This window comes from Tursiops truncatus, chromosome 8, assembly GCF_011762595.2.
Source record: "Tursiops truncatus isolate mTurTru1 chromosome 8, mTurTru1.mat.Y, whole genome shotgun sequence".
Taxonomy (NCBI): domain Eukaryota; kingdom Metazoa; phylum Chordata; class Mammalia; order Artiodactyla; family Delphinidae; genus Tursiops; species Tursiops truncatus.
This window is the reverse complement of record NC_047041.1, coordinates 38,491,831-38,513,583: the sequence shown is the minus strand read 5'-3', so window position 1 is coordinate 38,513,583 and position 21,753 is coordinate 38,491,831. Positions and strand designations below refer to the sequence as shown.

Sequence of the window (21,753 nt, the reverse complement as noted above, 5' to 3'; positions counted from 1 at the left end):
CACAACAACACCATGGTCTAAATGTTATCTTTCCCGTTTGATAGATGAGGGAGCTGAGACTCAAAGAGGTTATACCGTACCCAAAGCCTCAGAGCTGGAAAGTGGTGAACCTAGGATTTAAACCCAGTTCTTTCTGATGCTAAAGTCCATTCTCTATCTACAATATGATACTGCCTATCAAGGGAATAGCAACTGTTGGATGTGTGTGTGTGTGTGTGTGTGTGTGTGTGTGTGTGCCCGCGCATGTGTGTTGGAGGGGAGGGGTATTCGTTAATTCAGAAATCCAAATGTTTGTCATTGTGACACAGCAATAATTACGACCATCAATTTGAAAACTGCAAGCAGCTCTGGTTTTGGCCTCTAGACTTTGCCTCTGGCCAAAATTAATGTGTCCTTGACTGCCCTCAACAAAGACAAGAACTGTTAAGCTTAGGTTGACAAGCAGGTAGAAGCTCTGAAGTCGGTGGTTCATTCCCAGGCCTGCCCACTGAGTAACTAAGTCCCGGGTGCCCTCCAGAGCTTGGACGAGGGCAGTGGGCACCATGCCTGTTCAGATGTTGTCCAAACCCAGGGAGCTAGTGCTCAAATGTCAGTAATTTTGCACAGAAAGCGTGAAATGCTCTGGTCCGCCCTGGTGGCAGTGGATGGTGGGCCCCAGAGCCAGTGGGCTGCTCCTGGCCCATTTGTTTAGGCCTCTTGCGTGCCCGTTCTCCATGCACTGGGAAGGAAGTTTCGGAGGCAGCATTTCATGCCACTGAAAGGGAGAAGCGGGGAGGGCAGTTGGTCATTGCAGTGGGGTATAAGAGCCCAAAAGTAGTGCTCTCTTCTGGGTCAGAATCCCGGTGGCCTCGTTGTGTTTCCGAGAGGCGCCATTATTTCTAGGCATCACAGCCAATGCTCGCTGTACAAGTCTGCTCCTTCATTCTGTTCGTTCCGAAGCTTTTCCGTTGCACCCTGTTCCCGTCAACATAAGTCACAAAGCAAGGGCAGTGCCGTCCAGCGGGAAGGACGTTGTAGTGGCCATCAGGAGACCCGGAATCCGGCCCTGGCTGTGCCCCAGCTGGCGGGGCACCTTGGATGAGTGCCTTTGCTCCTGGGCTTTCCTTTCCTCACCCGTAAAACAAAGGGGGCAGAACTGGATAGGGGTGTTTCCTATGATCCCTTCCGGCTTTAAAATTGCGAGTTGTTTATTGAGTATTGGCAGCCTTAAAGTGTCTTTGCTCTGTATTCAAAACCACATTTTTCCCCCGCTCCTTACGGGCAGCGTTCTTTCTATTGCTTCAGTGCCCATAAGGCTGGTCCTTAATGTTTGATAACTCTTCGCTAAATGAATGAATGGCTATACAAGGAAATCATGAATGAGTGAAACCACTGTCACGTGCTCGTATAGCTCGCAGACTTTGGTTCTTGGTGTTTCAGTTTGGTTTGCCAGGAGGACTAGGTAACCAGTATGAGGCATCTGAGTGGTGTGGGCACAGAGAAATCAATTTCTAACTGTTGTTGTTGCCCTTACCCTTATAATTATACACCCTGTTTTCTACAAATTTGGAAGAGTGTGCATAGGGTTTTGTAACCACCGTTTTTCAACAATGACGATTTTTTTCCTCATCACTAATATTCTCTTACTTAGCTTTAATGGGTGCATCCTATTCTATTGTAGGGTTTACTGTAGTTTATTTAACCAATCCCTTAATCTTACACAGTAAGTCCATTCAAGTTTTCCCATATTATAATCAACATATCTAAATATTCTAAATTACCTTAAAAATAAAATATACAGGCATACCTTATTTTATTGTGCTTTGTTTTATTGCATTTTTTACAAATTAAAGGTCTGTGGCTACCGTGCATGGAGCAAGTCTCTTGGCGCCATTTTTCCAATAGCAGCTACTCCATGTGTCTATGTTATGTTTTGGTAATTCTCACAGTATCTCAGACTTTTTCATTATTATTATACTTGTCATGGTGGTATGTGATCAGTGATCTTTGATGTTACTGTTTTCATTGTTTTGGCATTTTTTAGCAATAAAGTATTTTTTAATTAAGGTACATACATTGTTTTTTAGACATAATGCTATTATCGCACATTTAATAGACTACGGTATAGTGTAAACATAACTTTTATATACACTGGGAAACCAAAAAACATCATGTGACTTGCTTTACTACGGTGGTCTGGAACGGAACCCGCAACATCTCTGAGGCATGCCTGCATTGTTTCTGTAACAGGAGAAATGTTTTCAGTAAATGATACTGATCTCATGACAGCGTGGGCCCTGCCTGCTTAAGTAAATTGGTGGATAAGTCTATAGGAGAGCTGTGTGGAAGCCACTGTGAGGCAGCCTTTCCTCTCCATGTGCAGAGTGACAGTGATCACCGTCAGCTACAGTGTCACTGAATGAGAGGACAGCTGTTTCCCCACATCCAGAGCACTTTGTCTTTCTTCTCTTGAGCAGAACTAAGAGAAGAGGTGAGGCCAGGTCATATGCACGAGGACCCAGACAGAGATAGGAGGCCCGGGTTGAAGCTCCCCTCTACCGCCTGGCCTCAGACCGAAAGCTTAACCTTCTGCACCTTGGTTTATTTCTCTATAAATGAGAGCGTTAGTATTATCGTTAGTATTGCCTGCCTTTCCATCACTGGTTTGGAAGGTAGAAGCTGGAGAGCTTGTGAGCCTGAAAGAAAATCATAGGTCCAAGGTTAATTTGAAGCCTTAAAGTAAATGTTGTACAGAAGTGAGTCCCTGAGAACACAGGGTTACTGGTTCTTTTTGTGCCATTCATCTCTGGAACTGTGACCTGGACTATACCTATAGTTGACAGTGGTTTTTTTTTTTTAACTTTTTTTTTTAATTAATTAATTAATTTATTTATGGCTGTGTTGGGTCTTCGTTTCTGTGCGAGGGCTTTCTCTAGTTGTGGCAAGCGGGGGCCACTCTTCATCGCAGTGCATGGGCCTCTCACTATCGCGGCCTCTCTTGCTGCGGAGCACAGGCTCCAGACACGCAGGCTCAGTAATTGTGGCTCACGGGCCCAGTTGCCCCGCGGCAGGTGGGATCTTCCCAGACCAGGGCGCGAACCCACGTCCCCTGCATTGGCAGGCAGACTCCCCACCACTGCGCCACCAGGGAAGCCCGACAGTGGTTTTTGAGAAAATCCTTGCTTCACAAACACCACCACTATGAATAGGGAGCAAAGGCAGTAATTCAACCCTCTACTTTCTGTATGCTTTTTTTACTTTTAATTCTTGCCAGATTTAGACTGGCAATGAGCCCAGAGGGTGAGTGCCTTCTGATAGAGGTCGTTTTGTTCCCATCTCCCTTCTAGACAAAGAATTCTTGAAGGAAAAGGAGAAGTTAGAAATGGAGTTAGCAGCAGTGCGGACCGCGAGTGAGGACCACCGGAGACACATCGAGATCCTGGACCAGGCTCTGAGCAACGCCCAGGCCAGGGTCATCAAGCTGGAAGAGGAGGTGAGCCTGCGGGGGGCGGGGGGTGGGGTGCAGTGCACAGAGCCCCGAGGGCCTCCATTTCCGTTTCCTAACCCAGCAACTTTAACCAGAGCCAACTCCAAGGGAGCTGAGTCAGGGGAGCGATGTAGGTGACCTCCCAAATAAAAATGAATAAAAACAGAATTTATCCACCCCAGAGCCGGGCAGAGGATGAGAGGCAGACGTGAATAAGCATCAGCAAAGAGTTCAGTCTCAGCCTTAAACCCAGGCTGCTGCCCACTGGCTGGCAGGTGTCCAAGGCTGAACATAAATGGAAGGACTGGGAACCACTGGTGCCTGTGGAGAAAAGAGACTCAGTTAACAGTTCAAGTGCTGTGTCTCTGGGCTCTCGATTGCATAAAAAAGGCCAAGTCTTCTGATGCGGTGGGATTGGGGGGGTGTTCAGCAAACCTGTCTCCAATTTTCAGAAGTTAGCTTGGCCAGGTGATGACCCCCCAATCCAGGAAACGTTGATGCCGCTCGAGCGTGATGGGTTTAGTGGTTTCTGATGAAATCCAGCCTTTAGATGAAGTTTTAAGAAGTAGACTTTTCCTTTAAGCCTGACTGGGGAAGTAGAATGACCACTCCTGAGGTGCCGGCTAGGGGATCCGGGCTGTAGACACAGCAGCACAGGGGAGCCTGTTGTATCCGCTGTGTGTGGTGAGGCTGGGCCGAGCAGACCCACGTTGGAGAGTAGAAACTCCAAGTCACAGAGCGGCATGACCGAGATATTCTCCACCAGGACCGAGTTGGTGCTTGGCTCGCAGGAAACAGCACTATTATTAATCCAACTGCTGTTGCTGTTGTTGTCGACAATAAAAAGCTGTCCCTTCAGGAAACATCTCCTGGCGCCAGGTGGCTTGGGTGTCTCAGCAAACTTCAACTTCAAGGCTAATGCAGCTAAAGGGGAAGATTGTTAAGTCAGTAGGGTCTTGTCCATTCAACCTGTCCCGTTAAACCCCACAAGTCCTATGTACAGTTTTAATACTAGCATGAGGATCCCAGGCAACAGCCCCAGAGTCTCTTCCTTGTCACCAGCAAGCAACTCACTAAACAGGAAACTATCTGCTACAGAAAGTGACCTTGACCCCTGAAGGACAGGAGGTCTGCTTTGAGGAAGGGAGGCCAGAAGTTATTCTGAGGGCACTTATCAAGGCTCCATCTCCATGTATGGAGCGAAGGAAAGTGATAATTTTGAAATATTTTAATTTTAATATTTCTGTTAAAGCAAAAGTTGTGAACTCCTTGAAGACAGGTTCTTTATAATCAGCATTATGGGTCTTTTCTTGTCATTATATTTATATAGGATCTGTGTTTGGTTGACTGTATGTAACTTCTCCAAAATGTCTCATGCGTCTGGCTTCCAGTGTCCCTCCTTGTTCTTATTAAGTTTCTTTTGAAGGATCTTAACTCAGTTTGGATGGCTCACACTGAGTGCTTACCATAACTTCCCATGATGCTTAAGGGCTTGGACTCTAGAGGCAGACCACGTGAGTTAGACGGGCGGTGTATCAGCTGTGTGACCTTGAGTGAGTCACTAACCTATTCAGTCCTCAGTTTTCTCAGTTGTTAAATGGAAGTAATACAAGAGTTTACCTTCTATTGTTATTGGGCGGATTCAACGAGATACTTCATATAAAGCACAAAGCTTGGCATGGTAGTGCCTCCAAAATGTTGGCCGATTAATTACTGGTACTACTAGTCATCATCATCATTATATACTCCTTGCTAGACTTCAGGCTGATCCAAGGGTGAATGAGAGAGATCGATGCCTCCAAGAATCTTGCAGTTGGTTAGTGATAATATTAACTCGTTCATTTAACAAATACTTATTGAGTACCAACTGGATGCCAGGTACTGTTCCAGGCCTTGGGGACGTATTGTGCGCTCTGCCCCAAGCAGACAAATCTCGCGGCACTTATATTCTAGGGGCTACACACTCAGAGAATGGTATACAGTCTACGACGTGGTAAGGGGTGTATGAATGGTACTCACAAAATAGATTATCAGATGAGGCTTTTCTAGCGCAGGAACCTGCAGTTAGTAGGTCCTCAAACAATCAAAGGCACAGTGAATGAAAGAGTCAGATGAAAACTAATCCCAAGAGTAGGTGTAGAAAAGGCTATAAGTTGCTGTCCGCGCCCCCCGGCAAAAGGTCAGAAGCACCTCGTTTTTTATCGCAGTGGGTTTGGCTAGGGCACAGACATTGCTCCTGGCAGGGCTGCCTGCTAAGTCGGAAACCACCCTTTGCAGCGAACACTTAAATCGCTAGCATGTTCCAACTTGCCAGTGCAATCATGGGTTGAACTCAGGATCTGAATCACCCGCAAGGCATCTGCATGCCCAGGTGCAGAGTGACAGGAAATAGCATCTGGTGTCTCCTCACCCAGGACCAGATCAAGGAAAAGCCTCAGTCTGATTTTTGGCACCAGCCAATCCCCAGAAAGTTAGAAATGTGCCTGGGATCTATCTATGAACATGGGTCCAACTCCTAACTGGAAGAAAACAAAGTCTGAGGGTAAGAATTTGAAGTGGTTGATCAGTGAGTCTAAATCCATACCTGATGTGACATTTACATAAATCAATTTTTACCTTAATTTGCCTCTCCTCAGTGATTGTGTGGTTTGCGTGTTCATTAGGCCTTTCCCGTCTCTCCAGGGCTGTCGTCCATAAAGGGCTCTGAAATCTTTAGGAGGAAATTACTCCACAAGTATCTATAATCAGATATTGTCACACTCATTCACACATACACAAATGGGTACACATGCATAAATATATACCGTCACAGTTTTTCTAATAGTAATTGGTAGTTATAGAAAATTTGAAAAATACAGAAGAGAGTAAAGAAGATGAGAAATTATTATTCTGCCATACAGACAAACACAGTTGATGCTTTTATTTCCTTTCAGTCTTTTTTCATACATAGATGATAGATAGGCAGGCATAGTTGTGTTAATGTATATAATTTTTGATTCTGGATTTTTCAGTTAACATTATAGAATAAGCATTTCCTTATAACATTTAAAAAATCTTTATTAACCTCATTTCCAATGCCTGCTGATGCTATAATGACTCAGCAATAACCATGGATTGAGCTCAGAGCTGTATAAATGACTGAAAGCAGGTGGCCTGTTAGGGTCTTCAGTTCCTAGCATCCCAGCTGATTTAGGTGTAACTGGTGGCCTTCGTCTAAATCTTTTCTGTCCCAGCACACCTGAGGGATAGGAGTGGAGAAGGTACATGCACTTGTAGTTTAAATAGCATCTCGAGGTACTCTGACACACACACCCCCAGTCTTCACCCCAGCTTTGAGGATCACTGTCCAAATTCCGTGTTCCCTTTTCCTCTCCTCCTCCACTCAGCTCCGAGAGAAGCAGGCATACGTGGAGAAGGTCGAGAAGCTGCAGCAGGCCCTGACCCAGCTGCAGTCAGCCTGCGAGAAGCGGGAGCAGATGGAGCGGAGACTGCGCACCTGGCTGGAGAGGGAGCTGGACGCCCTGAGGACCCAGCAGGTGAGGGGCGGGGCCCTCGGAGTCTGGCGCATGCGTTCTGTGAAGGCCACGGAGCTGAGCACCTGCTGTCCGCCAGGCTCTGCGCTCTGCCCTGAGGATTCAGGGGTAAACGAGAGCTTGCTGTCCTCCGTGGTCCAGCACAGAGGCCAGTGGAGGAACCAGTAAGTCCACTCACTGGAGAGACAAACGTCTTGACAGGGAGAAAGTGGTGACCCCTGGGGGCTGGGTATGGGGGAATGCGAGTGCAGACGGCTTCATAGCGGAGGACATTTGAGTTGGACTTCGAAGGATGAGTTTGTTGGCCATTCTTGGGGAAGCATCAGAGGTAGAGGAGGAGTATGCGTGGAGGAGAGAGATGAGAGGCACGTGGTGGGTCCAGGACAGCTGGGGGCAGCCAGCTGGGGGAGCGTACCAGCTGGAGGCAACGTCCAGTTTGTGGAGGGCTTTTGGTCAGGTTATGAGACTGGATTTTTTTTTTCCTGTAGGATCAGGAGAGGAGCCCTCTGGTGGTGTCAGAGGAGGGGCTGGAGGAACAGATGGGAGGCCAGCCCGAAAGCTGTTAGTGTCATCTAGGGTGTAGTGACAGTGGGAATCCACGGGGGACCTAGAACGGGGGTGAAATTGGGAGGACCTGATCATCAGTGAGTTTTCAGAGGTAAAGGACAGGAAGGAGTCAGGACTATCCCTAGAAAATAATATTGGCCATGAGTTCCGTGTCCTTCTGCCTCTCCCTGTTTCTCCTGGTAACAGCTGTTCATGTAATTCAGCTGCAAATAAACTCAGAGTAAAACACCGCAGCCCAGGGTCCTCATGGGCCTTGGCAAGAGGAGAAGTCCAATAGCTGGGCCGGGCTCCGTTACAAGCGGGTCAAGGGCTCCTGGTGTGTCATCAGCCAGCGTGGTGGGCAAAGCCCTCTGTGCAGCTGGTGAAGAGTGTGCTCTAAGTTTGGAACCAGGGAAATGCGAGACAGGACTCCATGGAATTATCTGGTGGATAGGGCATAGTGGTTATGGTTGAAACACTTGAAAACACTTGAAAGCATATGCTCTGGCCAGCTCAGCCCTTTCTCATGGCAGCGCACACAGTTCCCTCTGGGCGTATGTACTTGGCTGGAGATGGAGGTGTTAGCGAGATTGCCCAGAAAATCAAGGAGCCCACCCAGGCCCCTACCAACTTGGCTTAGTTGATAGCTCACAGGGAAAAGTGAGTCTGTCTCTGGACTTCTGATCCTTCTAACCTGTGCCGCATTCTCTGGCATTTCAGGGCCACCCTTCAGCCATTTTCTGTTGCTCCGTTATTGAGATCTGAAGTTCTCCAACTGGAGGGCAGGCTCTCCGGTGTCTGGTACTGTGCTGGCACCTGGTGGGTATTTAGGAGTCTTTGGCTGACAGAATGGGCACATCTCAGTATTTACAGCGAAAAAGAATGTTCTTTTCCAGTTAATGTGCCACCCACACCCTATAGTTAAATTACTTATCCCTGGATCTTCTATTTTGAGTGCTATGAAAACAGACTCTTCATTCATTTCAGCTACTATACGTATTCTAAACTATATCTCTCCCATTGATTGCTTTTGGGATTTGTGCCAGTGGTATTGCTGTTGCAGGCAGTACTCTAATGAGCTGCCTTTTTACATGTCTCCTTGCAAAAAAATGTAAGAGCTTCCCAAGAGGATATACTTAAAAATGGGATTTCTGGATAACAAATGGATATGCAAAACATCACTAGATATTGCCAGATCACTCTACAAAGTAAATATACCAATTTATCCAAAATGTATAAGAATGTCTTCCTGTACATTATCATCAACATTTAGTTTTGCAAGATGTCTTTTTCTTTAAGAAAAAAAGGGGGGGATGAAAGAAACCAGACTCAGCTCCATTATCCTTGTTGTGTATCAAGAAGAAATGTGAATGAAACATTATTTGAAAAATTTCTCTATTGCCACAGAGGACCATTCCCGTATGCACACTCAGACCCACACACACTCAGGCCCATTTTTTTCCTCAGAGCAGCAAACACAGCTTTCCCACTGTTTGTAAAGGATGCTGTCAGATTTCGGCTGCCTGTGGAGGACAGAAGTTTCAGAATCAGGGCTGTCCTGGGGAATTACGTGGCTTGCATTTTGGACTTGTCTTCGGGAGCTGACAGCAGATCCCTAGATGTGTACGGCTGACATGAGACCAGAGAGTGGGGGAGACAATCTTTAAACAGAACTTTGCTGCCCAGCATCTCTTTAAAATAATATTACAATTGTTTTTTTTAATGAGAGTGTTAATCTGTCTCTTCTGTTATGAAAGGCACTTGGGGATCTCCCTACTTTTCCCTGCGTTTGCCTACTCATTAAAAAGATGAGTATTATTTTTTATTTTTTCCTTTAATACTTCGTTTTCTCATTTTACCAATGAGCATCCATTATTCTATAACCAGAAAAGACAAAAGTGTTGTTACAAAGAAGTCCACCAAAATACCTTAATAGTTCCACATGGCCAATACTATAGTTTGGTTCAACTCCTGCCTGGAGTCTGTGGACAAGTGTGGTGATCACAGTTCCGCTGGCCCCCAGCAGGGGTGACCAGCATCCACCCTGGAGCGTGGGGTCACCCGAGAAACTCTGCCTCTCTGATCTGCTCCCTCTATTTAGTCTGAGGAGCTCACACATGTGTCCACCCCGGATGTGGGCAACCCACCTCGCACACTGCTCCTTTACTCCGGGGTCACCGAGGCATTTACCTGACCCCATTAGAAGGCATACTGAGGTCACACAAAATAAATAAAGCCCCTTGTCATCTCTCCCCTCAACAAAGCAGTGAGCCCACACTGCCTGCCTCTTCCCATAGAGAATCATTCTGAAGGGACCATTGAGAGAACAGCTTAGAGCACTTTTGAATCAACACCCCACACAAGGGCTCTGCCGTAGGCCCACGCCAGGACACAGCTGAGCCTGTCCACCCGGCCCTCTCCACACAGAGCCCCCAAGTGAGCTCCAGTTACTCCTGCAAGTTATTTCTTCTGGAACCTTCCAGAAGGGTGGGTAGGCTGGAGGTGAGCAGAGTGGCATGGAATCGTGAACTGAGTCAGAGCATAGGCTCGGGGGTTAGGCTGCCTTCTCCTCCTACTACAAAAGGGATCCTTCTGAGCCTTCACTTCCTTGTCTCTAAAATGGGGCACATAACTTATATTTACCATATACTTGTAACTAAAAATAAGAAAATCTGCACAAAGTACTTACACAGTGCCTGACACTTAGCACTTGGTGAAGGAAGAATAACTATCATTGTTGTTCTTCTCTTCATTACCTTCAGGGTCATTTGATGGCTTAGGGCATCTTTGGTGCCCAAGTTACTCCAACTTTTCCAATCCCATTGAAAAAAAAGTGACAAGTGTGGCTGGACTGAGAAGGTCGGAGAGGGAAGATAGGTCAGGACACTAGGACCAGCAGGAAAGAGCAGCTCTCAATGAACAGGTTCTGTTATTAGAAGTAATCTCCCCCTACTTTGGGAGGCAAAGTGTGGTACTTAAGCATTCCTGGAAGTTGGGGGGAAGTGAAATAGAAATAATGGTAAAAGAGGAAGGGAAATTAACATTTTTAAGAACTCACAATCTTTTCTTTTTGGAAAAGAGCTGAAAGTAATTTTCACGTCTTACTTCCACAGTAGTCTTAGGAGGTAGAAGAAAGAAGTGGGGAATGTTCTTGACGGGCAAAACAAGGCCCAGGGCAGCTAAGAGACCAGCCCAAGGTCATGTAGCAAATTTAGGCCTTTCTCCCAGGTGAACACGCTGAGGGCAAAGATTTTTATCTGTATTGGTCACTGTGGTATATCCCCTGCACAGGGTGCGTGCCTAGTAAATATTTGGTGACTAGCTGAACGGGCAGCAAAAGCTGGCCTGCCTGACCCTTAATCTGTTTTTCTGGGCAATGTATGTACCCGTTAGACTGTGCTATCTCTGAACTCTTGAGTATCTAAATTCTTGCATTTATTTAAACAGCTCTTAAGGACCTGAGCAGGTCGCCAGCCGGTGGCAACACAGGGATTTGGATAGAAAACATAGATGGCAGCTAAGTGAGGCTGTGGGATCTTTGTCTTGGAAAGTTTCTCAAAGCAGGGTAGTTTCTCATCTCAGTGGACTGGTTTGTTTGTCCTCCTGCCCTGAGGCCGGGTGCCTGGCTTGATGGGGTCGGTGACTTCCTATGCAGGCTGAAGAGGACAGGTACACGCTTTCCAGTCTATTCCGGCTTAAATGCCGGCCACTGGCCAGCTACCACTGGATCCTAGAATGACTTGTATTTGTAGCTTTCAAGAATCAAATAGAAGCATATGGTTTACAAAAAGCCCGTAGGCCCGTTTGTTCTCTTCTGTCTGGTGGGATTAGGTTCCAGCAGTGCAGTTCAAATGCCCAGCTGTTGCTCTGGGTAATTTATGCGGTTCAGGGTGAAAGGTACCTCTCACCTTGCAAACAACCCTGCATTTCAAGTTTGTGATCACTGGGAAATAGGAGGGGAATGCACGTCCCAGGACAGAGAAGAGCTGGGATGAAATCGTTCTCCCCTTGAGTAGCTTAGGCCCGACTGGTCTCCTAACCCCGGGTTCCCGAGATGACCCATCTCTACCACTGGCCAGAAAGTCAAACCTCCTTGTCCTCTAAGTCATCTGTTTAGAGGAAATAGTATCCCAGAGTTAGAAGGGAGAAAATCTGAAAAGTGAATATCCTCAGCTCATGAGCTCTTCAGATAACACAGCCGCTTTGTGTTGTGTTATCCGAATAACACTTCTCTCTTATGGACACAGATGGAGAGAAGGGGCTGGAAAATGAGCTTGACTTGCCTTAGAGGTTTTTCTGGTAACACTGTACTTTGGTTTTAGCCCTTTAAAGTGTATTAAGTGCTTTCATGTTTATTATCCTCTTTGATTGTTGGGCTTCCATCTGGGGCAGGTCTTAATTTCTGTTTCCCAGATGGGAGGCTGGGCAAGCATGCCCTTAAGGCATCTCACGCCCACTTCCTGTACCTTCACATTCTATCTCCCAGCCTCAGGGGAAGCAAACAGCTGAATCACTTCCTTGAACTCTGGAGAAAGTGCCCTAGACCAGGAAGCCAAACTTTGTTCCTGTTCTGGCTCTTGGTATAACTTAACCGGAAGACATTGGACAAACCACTTCCTGTCATGCAAAGCTGGATATAGGCAGACAGACTCGGATTTGAACCCTGACCCTGCTACTGATCAGCTTAGAGACAAGGAATAGTTCATTCAGTCTCTCAGCAGCTTGGTTTTTCTATCTGTAAAATTGGGATAATACTCTCTGTTTTATAGAGCTCCCGGAGAATTAAATGAGATAGAGCAAGTGGGGATAGAGGTTGATGGTGTCAGAATCCACCCGCATTCGGGTCATCAGTGCTGGAGAAGGGAACAAGGGTGAATGTGCTGCGGGATCTGGGTGAACCGTGCGTGCTCCACGTGGGTTACTCTGCCCACCCAGGGTCTACTTTATAGTCCCGATTCAGCATGAAGATGTTACTTCCTGGGCTTCCCTGGTGGCGCAGTGGTTGAGAGTCCGCCTGCCGATGCGGGGCACGCGGGTTTGTGCCCCGGTCCGGGAAGATCCCACATGCCGTGGAGCGGCTGGACCCGTGAGCCATGGCCGCTGAGCCTGCGCGTCCGGAGCCTGTGCTCTGCAACGGGAGAGGCCACAGCGGTGAGAGGCCCGCGTACCGCCAAAAAAAAAAAAAGATGTTACTTCTTTCGCATCTCCAGAAACACGGAAACGGCCAGCCAGCCAGCCTGCCGGAATACAATGCCCCGGCCCTCATGGAACTTGTAAGGGAGAAGGAAGAGCGGATCCTGGCGCTGGAGGCTGACATGACCAAGTGGGAGCAGAAGTACGTAGAGGAGAGCGCCATCCGGCACTTCGCCATGAACGCTGCAGCCACTGCAGCGGCCGAGAGGTGAGTCCCGTGGAACTGTGCTGCTCGGAAAAGCACAGCTGGAAAAACACAGAGTGTAAAACACAGAGTGTCCAGAGGGGTTCAGGGATGCATCCCAGGGAGTGAGAACAGTTAAAAATAATTATAAAGTGGCTGTGGTGCTAGTTGGAGAGCAAAGTGGTATAATGTTTCTGAGGATGATTTTGGCAATATGTACCTCTCCCTTGGTTCCAAAATTCTAGTTCTCGACATTTATCTTAAGGAAACCATTATATTATATAAGTGCCTGAAGTTATATAAGTTTTTATCCCAGTGTGGTTGAAAACATCAATACATTTAAAATAGAGTAGAGCCCAACAAGAGGGATTCATTCAATAATTTCAACTCCATCCACACAGCGGAGTACTACGTGATCTTTAAGACTGATGCTGGGAAAGTATACTTTATGCTCTTTGAAACAGTGGGTATGTTTCATGGACCAGACAAGAATATGCAATCCTCATAACAGCCCTGAGAGTGGGAACTATTACTATCCTCATTTTGTAGGTGAAGAAATGAGGCTTAGAAAGATGCAGTGGTTTATTCCAGATCACACTGGTAGTAAGTGTTGAAATTGGTCTGACTTAAAGCCTGATTTCACTTGGTTTGCAGTCGTTTTCTGCTGCTGTCAGTTATTACCTCTGTTGCTTTATCTCCTTTGTTGCAGGCACACAGCCTTAGTTCTTCTTTAAAAATTAGCTCGGAATGCTCGATAGTTCACAAAATAATCCCGTTAAGCTCTACCTTTGTCTGAATGAGCAGGTAGTTTCCCTTGACCGCTGGACCTCGCCTGACTTGCGTGGCTGTGCGCTCTACCAGCCCTGCTTTTCACCCATAAGTTATTCAATATATTGAGCATTGAATTGTCCCTCTGCTGCGGACTATAGGTGTGTGACTGCACCAGCCTTTCTGAGTGTCACTTCATTCAGAACTTACCCAGTTTCTGAAATGGAAATTATAATTCTTGTCTGGTTATGAGCAGGAAACCAGACCATATTCCCTTGGGAGGACACTAAAGCCCCAATAACAATGTAAGTGCGTTACCTTGGAAGCGTGACCCAGGGCCTTTATGGGTCATTGTTGTCTCAGCTCTTTTGATTTATCAGATCAATGCATGCTTGGGGTCCTAGGATGAACGGGACTTGAATGTAAAAGAAGTAGGGGAAGGAACTGGTCTGAGGCATGAGACTCCTGGTTGGGCACAGGATGGGGGTGGGGGGATGTCGTGAGTAGAACCAGCCAGAGTGCACAGATGGTCAGCCCCGCTCACGCTGTGCTAGGCCCAGCCTTGGCCGTCATCCTTCGAGCAGGGGAAACACCTCTTGCCCTCAGAGACTAATCCTTTGGGATTTGCCCAGCCCTGTTGCTCTCCTCCTCTGCTCTGTTTGAAGTCCTGGATGGATAGATGGATGGATGGCTGGGGACCCTTTCCACCATCCCTGCCTTCCCCCATTCTTTGCTTCCACATGTATCTGTTGAGCATCTAACAGTTCCATGGGGAACTACCCTCCCCTCTACCGACCACTGCTTCCCACAGTCTTGGGAAAAATCAGTTCAGAGGAGGTCATGTTTTTAGCTCCAATCTTAATGTTCTTTTCAAAGAAGACCTCTATAGTTCAGCATTGCTTTTCTGTGGACAAAAAGGGAGAAAAGGAAACGGAAGAATTTTTGAGAAAGGTCAAAATTCTAAGCTCTTATTGCCTAGGTCTAAATGGCTACATAAAAATTGGTAAAAATGGCTATTTCCGGCCATTAGTTTTGTGACTTTTCAGCTACTGCTACATACTTCATGTTTACAGGCAGTGATATTTGTATACCAACTGATTTTGCCGTCTCGGTGCATTTTGGCACCACTGTTCAGAAGATTGAGAGGCTGGGCCTATTTTGTGTGGGTGGAGAAGCTTTTGAAACTCTTTGAGCATTTCAAAGTAATGTAATATTTTTCTGAGAGCTGTGTGTATTTACCTTTGAAGTCATTTTCGTCTAGTTGTACCTGCCGTCCTTGACACTATAAACATGAATTTTTAAATTTGTCTCCAGCTCTACCTAAATTCTCCAAAAAAAAATCGGTTGAAAATGTTTCTGGCCACTAATTCCTATATTGATGATTTTTGTGTACCATGCAGTGAATTTATAATTTTGTCAGTATGTTTAAAGCATTTCGCTGGTTTTCTGTGTCATTTGGCTTTCTGATTTGTTTTCAGTCAGTTTGCACTTAGCCTCATTCTCACATGTGCCCTCTTCACTGGTTTATTTTATCATTCATGTACCTTTGCTGAGGCCTTCTTCATGAAGATACAGGAGACTTGGGAGCGTAGAGTGACGGTTACGGGCGTGGACTTTGGAGTCAGAGATATCTGGATTTGAATCCCTTTCCACCTTCACTAACTGGGTGTTCTCGCAAGGTCACCCATTCGTTCATCTTGAAATGAGGATAGTAATGCCTCCTGCACAAGTTCCTGAGAGAACTAAACGAGATACCACGGGTAGCATGCTTCACGCAGGCCCAGGCATGAAGGAAACACTCGTTCATGGATAGCTGTTGTGAAAAGAGACAAAAGAAAGGCCCCCTTTTTTGCGTGTTCTAGAAAAGAGCTGTAAGATTTTAAATATGAATATGATCGTAACACTGGAATATGAAGTTAAAGGGATGTGAAATATTTGGCTGGATGATTTCTTACTAGTTTAAGATTCACTGATCAGAGACATTTGGGGCCTTTCAGCCTAAGACATACTTGGATCACTTAGATGGCGCAATTATCTTGTTTTTACCAGTCGTCGTTAATTAGGAGTAATTAAATTGACAAAACCAGTGGCAGGAGGAACAGTTACCTTTGACCAGTGGTTTTCAGTCAGGCATCTGTTCCCGGCTACACTGCTTTGCAGTCTCCCTCTGTCTGTCCCTCCCCTCGCTCTACCCCCTCGACTAGACTTTCCAAGGACAGGGTGTGTGTCTTCCTCATCTTTGTGCCCTGCTGCCCAGCACGGTTGTCGCTCTGAACGGAGCTGAATCCTAGGCAGGGGCTCATAAAAGCGGTGAGAGCTCGAATGCGAACGTGAAGGGGGCTTCAGCCGGAGCCTCGCTGTCCGGGAGGGCCAGTCTCCGTTTCAAGGATTTACTGAGTCCCCATTGACTGTAACATACTTGAAATAGCTGCTATATGGGTGAGAAATAGAAATAAAACTTTAACTCTGATTGAGAAAGTGAGAAAGGAGAAGTGAGTATGGAAGGTTACAAGCATAGAAATACTAACCATTGTGGTAATATCAGTATCCACATGTCAGTAGGTTAAACCTATAGATGTGCAGTAGTGTCTGTATTCAGAGCACGCCACATAGCTTAGAATTCAATGTCATCAGTAGAAGGGGCAGGGGATTTGGATCTGGGGGTTTTATTTTGTTTTCCTTAGATACTACCTTAGTTCTAGCAATTTAGGGAGAGAATTGGCCAGGATTTAGGAGAGGGCAAGGGCTGAAGGAGTCTGTGGAGAGATACTTTTAGTGTGGCACCCTTGGACCCCTCCCCACGAGCGTCATTCTCTGTGTGTATCCTGTGTTGCCAGGGACACCACGATCATCAACCACTCGAGGAACGGCAGCTATGGCGAGAGCTCGCTGGAGGCCCACATCTGGCAGGAGGAGGGGGAAGTGATGCAGGCCACCAGGAGATGTCAGGACATGGAGTACACGTAAGGGACAGCTGTGCACGGCCACCAGGCTCCACTCTGGGCACTTCCCTGCAGACCCCAGTGGGGCCGCCAGCCTGATGTTTGCACTCACACTTCAGCCCTTTCCTGTTCTGAACAGCTTCAAGCTTGAGTTCTCCCTCCCACCCTGCCCCAGAGAGAAGGGAAAGAGTCTACTTGACAACGGGCCTGGAGCCTGAAGTCTCTGGGGGCTAATTTCATGTCAGATGCAGGCTAATAACAAGAATTTAGATGCCCATGTGTTTTCTGGGTGTCTGTCTCTACAACATTCTAGACATTACCAGCTGGACAGGGGAAACATCATATTCCAAAGTCTCAGAGATTTTGAGCCAGGATTTATATATTCCAGCCAGAAATAAAGAACTTATATAGCTAATGCATTCTTCTTATGGACTAAACAAGACGTCCAACGGGCTTGGTGACATAATGGAGCTAGCCTGCCGCCCACCCCCAGCCCTCCCCGCGGAGCCCTGGGAAGCTGAGCTTCTCATTTTGCAGATGTGAAAATAGGACTGAGTGGCTGAGTCGTTGGTAAGCTCAGCAAGTTACTATTTGGGTTGTGAAAAGAACTCACGTGTTTTCTGATTCTCATCTTTGACCTTCAGGGAGGAAAAAACAGCTTCTCACAGAAAACCTGTCCGTCTATTTTTCTTTTTCCTCAGAAAATAGGGAAATGGACCCTCCTGAGCAGCCCACCCTGTGTGAGCCTTGAGTCTGTGTGCTTTCCTACTGCTTCTCCATGCCTCCCACTGCCAGGGTCCTAGACACAGTTCAGTCCAGGAGGTCCCTGCTGGGTGGCCGTGGTCACTCAAACTGTGTGTCCTTGGGGTCCCAGGACATCCCAGAGTCTCCTGAGGGGCCAGAGAAGGGGCACCCTTTTCAGCTACTACAAAAGATCCGTCTTCTGCAATTTGGAGATTGTAACTGAAGACTTCCACTGCGCTTAACTCTCTGTCCTTGAATTATAATTAAAGTCCCTGGGCATCCTGAGAGAAATGTTCATGTTATTCTAGCCAAACGGCTTTTGATCATGACTGTTTTGTTTTGTTACACAGTATTAAAAATCTCCATGCCAAAATCATAGAGAAGGATGCCATGATTAAGGTCCTCCAGCAGCGATCCCGTAAAGACGCCGGGAAGACGGACTCCTCCAGCCTGCGGCCCGCTCGCTCTGTCCCGTCCATCGCTGCAGCCACTGGGACTCACTCCCGCCAGACCTCGCTCACCAGCAGCCAGTTAGCCGAGGAGAGGAAGGAGGAGAAGACCTGGAAGGGGAGCATAGGTGAGCCCCGCCCCTCCCCAGGCGAGCCCCGCCCCCTCAGGCAAGTCCCGCCCCTCCTGAGGTGAGACTGAAGAGAGGCATCACACAAACATTGAGAGGCATCTCCTCTGGCCGAAGGAGTTCAGACACCCTTTCGTGAAAGCAGAAATATTGAGTGTTCCCGAGCCTCAGTTTACTCGTATGTAAAGCGGGGAAGGATCAATCACACTTTGGTGGTGGAAGCAAAGACCACCCCACCAGAGTCGCTTGTTCACCGCGGGTTGATTCACATCGTAATTATCATCGTTATTGTTGAAAGCTGAGGTGACCCTTCATGTAAAATGTTCTAATGGGAAAAACCCAGAGACCTCAGGCCTCTGAATTTGGCTCTGCCCCAGACCAGTGGTAAGACTGCTCCACCTCTGCTTCTGCGTCTCGCAGAGCAGGGCAGTGCCTGGAGGTGTCTGCCCTGCTGTACCCCATGGGGTCATGGCAAGGGCAAAATGAGATGATGGAGAGAAAGCGCTCGGGAAGCAGTGCTCTCGAGTGCAAAGTTCTGGCGGCAGTGGTTTGGCTGGATTGTTGTTACACAGGCAGAATGTTGAGGAGAGTTCTGCAGATGTGTGGTCTCAGCCATGAACACGTTTCCTGGGGCGATGGAGGCTGGCTGGGTCTGGAGAGAAGCGGCAGAGCCGCCCGGCTCGCAGGCAGCGCATCCTCCGCTCTTGTCCCCGGCACTCCACACCCCCAGGGGCCTGGCCCTTCTTTGATGCATTTCCCCGGCTCAGAGTGTGTTTTGTTTATCTAAGGAGCCGAGAGCCTGTTTTTCTCAAAACAGAACCCCAGAGGAGCCTGGCTGCTTCGTGCCAAAGGGGATAAGAGCTTCCAGAACGAACGTGACAGACTTGGGGTGATCAAAGGCACCCAGCCACAATCTCTGTTTGAAGTTCCCCCACGGGTTACTTCTGCAGCCCCTGCCCTCCAAGGAAATGCACTTCAAAGAGGACGTGTGTGGACAGCAGCTGGGATCTTCAAAGACCCTCCCAAGGACACTTAGCTCCCCACCCCAGTTAGAGAGCCTTGGAAGCGGCGCTCAGGCAGGCCTGGTAGGGGAGTCTGAATGTGCGCAGCTCGCATAGAAACCTCCCTGGCAGAGGCCAGTCTGTGACATCCACCCAGGCAGGCATTTCCCTGGGGTCTGTGCCTGTACCCTTAGCATCTGATGTGTCTCAACCAGGCCTGGGAGCCAGAGGACCCGGCTGCGGGAAGAGTTGCTGTGTTCTCTGCACTGGTGTTCCTCCTCGTTATTGTGATTGGTGTCCACGTGTCACAAAAACAGAGCGGGGCCCTCTGAGGTTCCAGGCAGAGGCACACAGTCAATTCGCAAAGGTACAGTGCACAGTCCCCAAAGTATTTCTGCAGTCTCTTGCCCGAGGGGCTCTGGAAGGAGGTAGAGGTGATGACACATACCTTCCTGATGGCTCAGGGGCTCCCAGGGGAGAAGACAGGCCAGTGACTTGGTTCCACAGAACATCCTTGCCAGACGGTGGCTTTTCACCAGACAGGGCGATGAGGTGGCAAGAACACAGAGTGGACTTAAAGGCAGGCATAGCTGGGTTCCAATCCCATTTCTGCTATTGATACTTCTCACTGTGAGATACTTATTACTCCAAGCTTCCATTTCCTTTTCTGTAAGACAAAGGATAACAACAGGCCCTACCTCCCATGAAATGAGATGATGTGTGTGAAGCACCTAGCCAAAGCCCCTCGCTACTCAAGGTGTGGTCCTCGGACCCTTGGCTTCCAAGGGACCCTTGGACCCTTGGTCCTTGGACCACAGCCTCGGACCACCCTCTCCTGGGAGCTTCTTAGAGAAGCAGACTCTCAGGCCCCACCCACTGACTTGAATCTTCATCTTAACAATATATCCAAGTAATTGATAGGCACATTACTTTTTTTTTTTTTTTTTGCGGTACGCGGGCCTCTCACCGCTGTGGCCTCTCCCGTTGCGGAGCACAGGCTCCGGACGCGCGGGCTCAGCGGCCATGGCTCACGGGCCCAGCCGCTCCGCGGCATGTGGGATCTTCCCGGACCGGGGCACGAACCCGTGTCCCCTGCATCGGCAGGCAGACTCTCAACCACTGCGCCACCAGGGAAGCCCTGCACATTACATTTTGAGAAGCGTTGCTGTAGACAGACTGGATTGAGTTGCATTCTGTTATGAATGGGCATCTTGAAATAGCCCTGGCAAAGAGACGTTATGAATTGCTGGCTCATTAAATAAGTGAACAGACACTCGATTGTGCTTACCGCATTTTCTACAGGCTAGTGTTCTGGAGTGCTGGCACTGTTCTGAACGTGGGCCGTATTTCACCATCATAACAGTGACTGTTCTGTCCAGTTTGTAGGAAGACATTGAGGAAAAGGGACACCACAGCGCATCATGCCTCCCTTTTCCCCAGCCAGCCCGCCCTCTTCCTGCCCCAGCCTCTCTGCTCTTGGGGCGGGCAGGGAGGGAGAAGAGGGCTGAGTGGTCCTTCCCAGGAGCCCAGCTGGCTTTCTGCTTCTTGGAGGACATGGCTCTCCATTGCAAGGATCTCTCTGGGGAATACTGTACACAGCTCTGTGTTGCCCTGACCAGGACGCGTGTTTGTTTTGACCCGGGGCCTGTAGGAGACCATCCGTTACCAAGAGTGGAGGGGTGTCGGGGGCTCTTAGGCACAGCATCAGGCTGATGGGACCGTGTCTAGGAGCAGGGAAGCCTTCAGGTTTTCTGAAGCACACAGCCACTGCCCAGGACTAGCCCTCCTGGGCCGTATTAGGTAAAGCAAGCGTCGCCTCTAGAACACTTTGCAGGAATGCCCTCACCCCTCGACACTCTGCCTATAAGGTGCCTCTTCTTCATTCTTCCATAGCACCCTGAGAATAATAGTGTCCTATCATTTGTCACGTTATATTAGAACCAATTTACTTGACAACTCCTCCCCCCGCCCCAGACTAGGTGTTTTGGTTTTGTTTTCAAAGAATGGCATTGAAAAAGCTGTTCTTCTGCCCTCAGGGTTGCTGCTGGGGAAGGAGCCCCATGAACACGCATCCACCCCCGTGCTGCCCACCCCGCCTGCCACAGCGCTATTTCCTGCGGCCCTTGTCACCTCGGCCAGCAGCGCCCATGCGAAGACAGGCAGCAAGGACAGCAGCACACAGACGGACAAGAGCGCCGAGCTCTTCTGGCCCGGTGTGGCCTCCCTGCCCACGCGCGGCCGGCTGAGCGGAACCCCTTCCAACAGCCCGGTCCTGAAGCACCCAGCGGCCAAGGGCACGGCAGAGAAGCTGGGTATGAGGTCCCCACCTCCTCTCACGCTCCGGGGATCCTCAGCGCTCCCTGGCCTGAGCGGGGGAGGCTTTCGTTGAGCTGGGGAGGGAGCAGGGCTCCCAGTCAACTCTGACTTTATGGGTTATCTTATGATTATGGTTACCCTAATGCATTTAGGCTCTGCATGCCCTTTATTATTCTGGAATTAAAATGTGTGTAGAGACTCCTCACTTAGTACCATTTAAAGGAGTCCACAAGTTGCATCTGTCCTTTTAGTGTATGCTTTGTACTAGCCCTTCCCCAGAAGGTGTGCAGACAGACGCTCCAGGGGACGTTAGGGAATTAGTTCCCGGCCCCCCCCCCCCCGCCCCCAGTATATTCGAGAGCCGATACCAGGCCCCACCAGGTCCATCAAGACCAACAGGTACAAAGACATTGCCTTCAAGTTGTTTACTCGTCAAGGATTCGGGGTCGAGAGCACCTCCCGATTGAAGGAGAAGGTAGATTT

The 21,753-nt window shown here is 48.3% G+C and overlaps 1 protein-coding gene across 11 annotated transcripts in view; it reads left to right on the top strand.

Moving 5' to 3' along the window:
* AMOTL1 (angiomotin like 1) overlaps positions 1–21,753 on the top strand; it is a 176,372-nt gene that overhangs the window by 148,081 nt on the left and 6,538 nt on the right. For 5 of the 11 annotated variants that reach the window (XM_073808289.1, XM_073808293.1, XM_073808290.1 and 2 more), the window contains 6 exons: positions 3,327–3,472; positions 6,853–7,002; positions 12,756–12,946; positions 16,528–16,653; positions 17,727–17,953; positions 19,170–19,874. In XM_073808289.1, coding sequence (XP_073664390.1) covers positions 3,327–3,472; positions 6,853–7,002; positions 12,756–12,946; positions 16,528–16,653; positions 17,727–17,953; positions 19,170–19,573 — 1,244 coding nt within the window. In that variant the 3' untranslated portion in view covers positions 19,574–19,874. Of the gene's footprint in view, positions 1–3,326; positions 3,473–6,852; positions 7,003–12,755; positions 12,947–16,527; positions 16,654–17,726; positions 17,954–19,169; positions 19,877–20,990; positions 21,267–21,753 lie in introns of those variants that run through there. The other 6 variants (XM_073808297.1, XM_073808296.1, XM_033862129.2 and 3 more) reach the window with 5 other exon arrangements.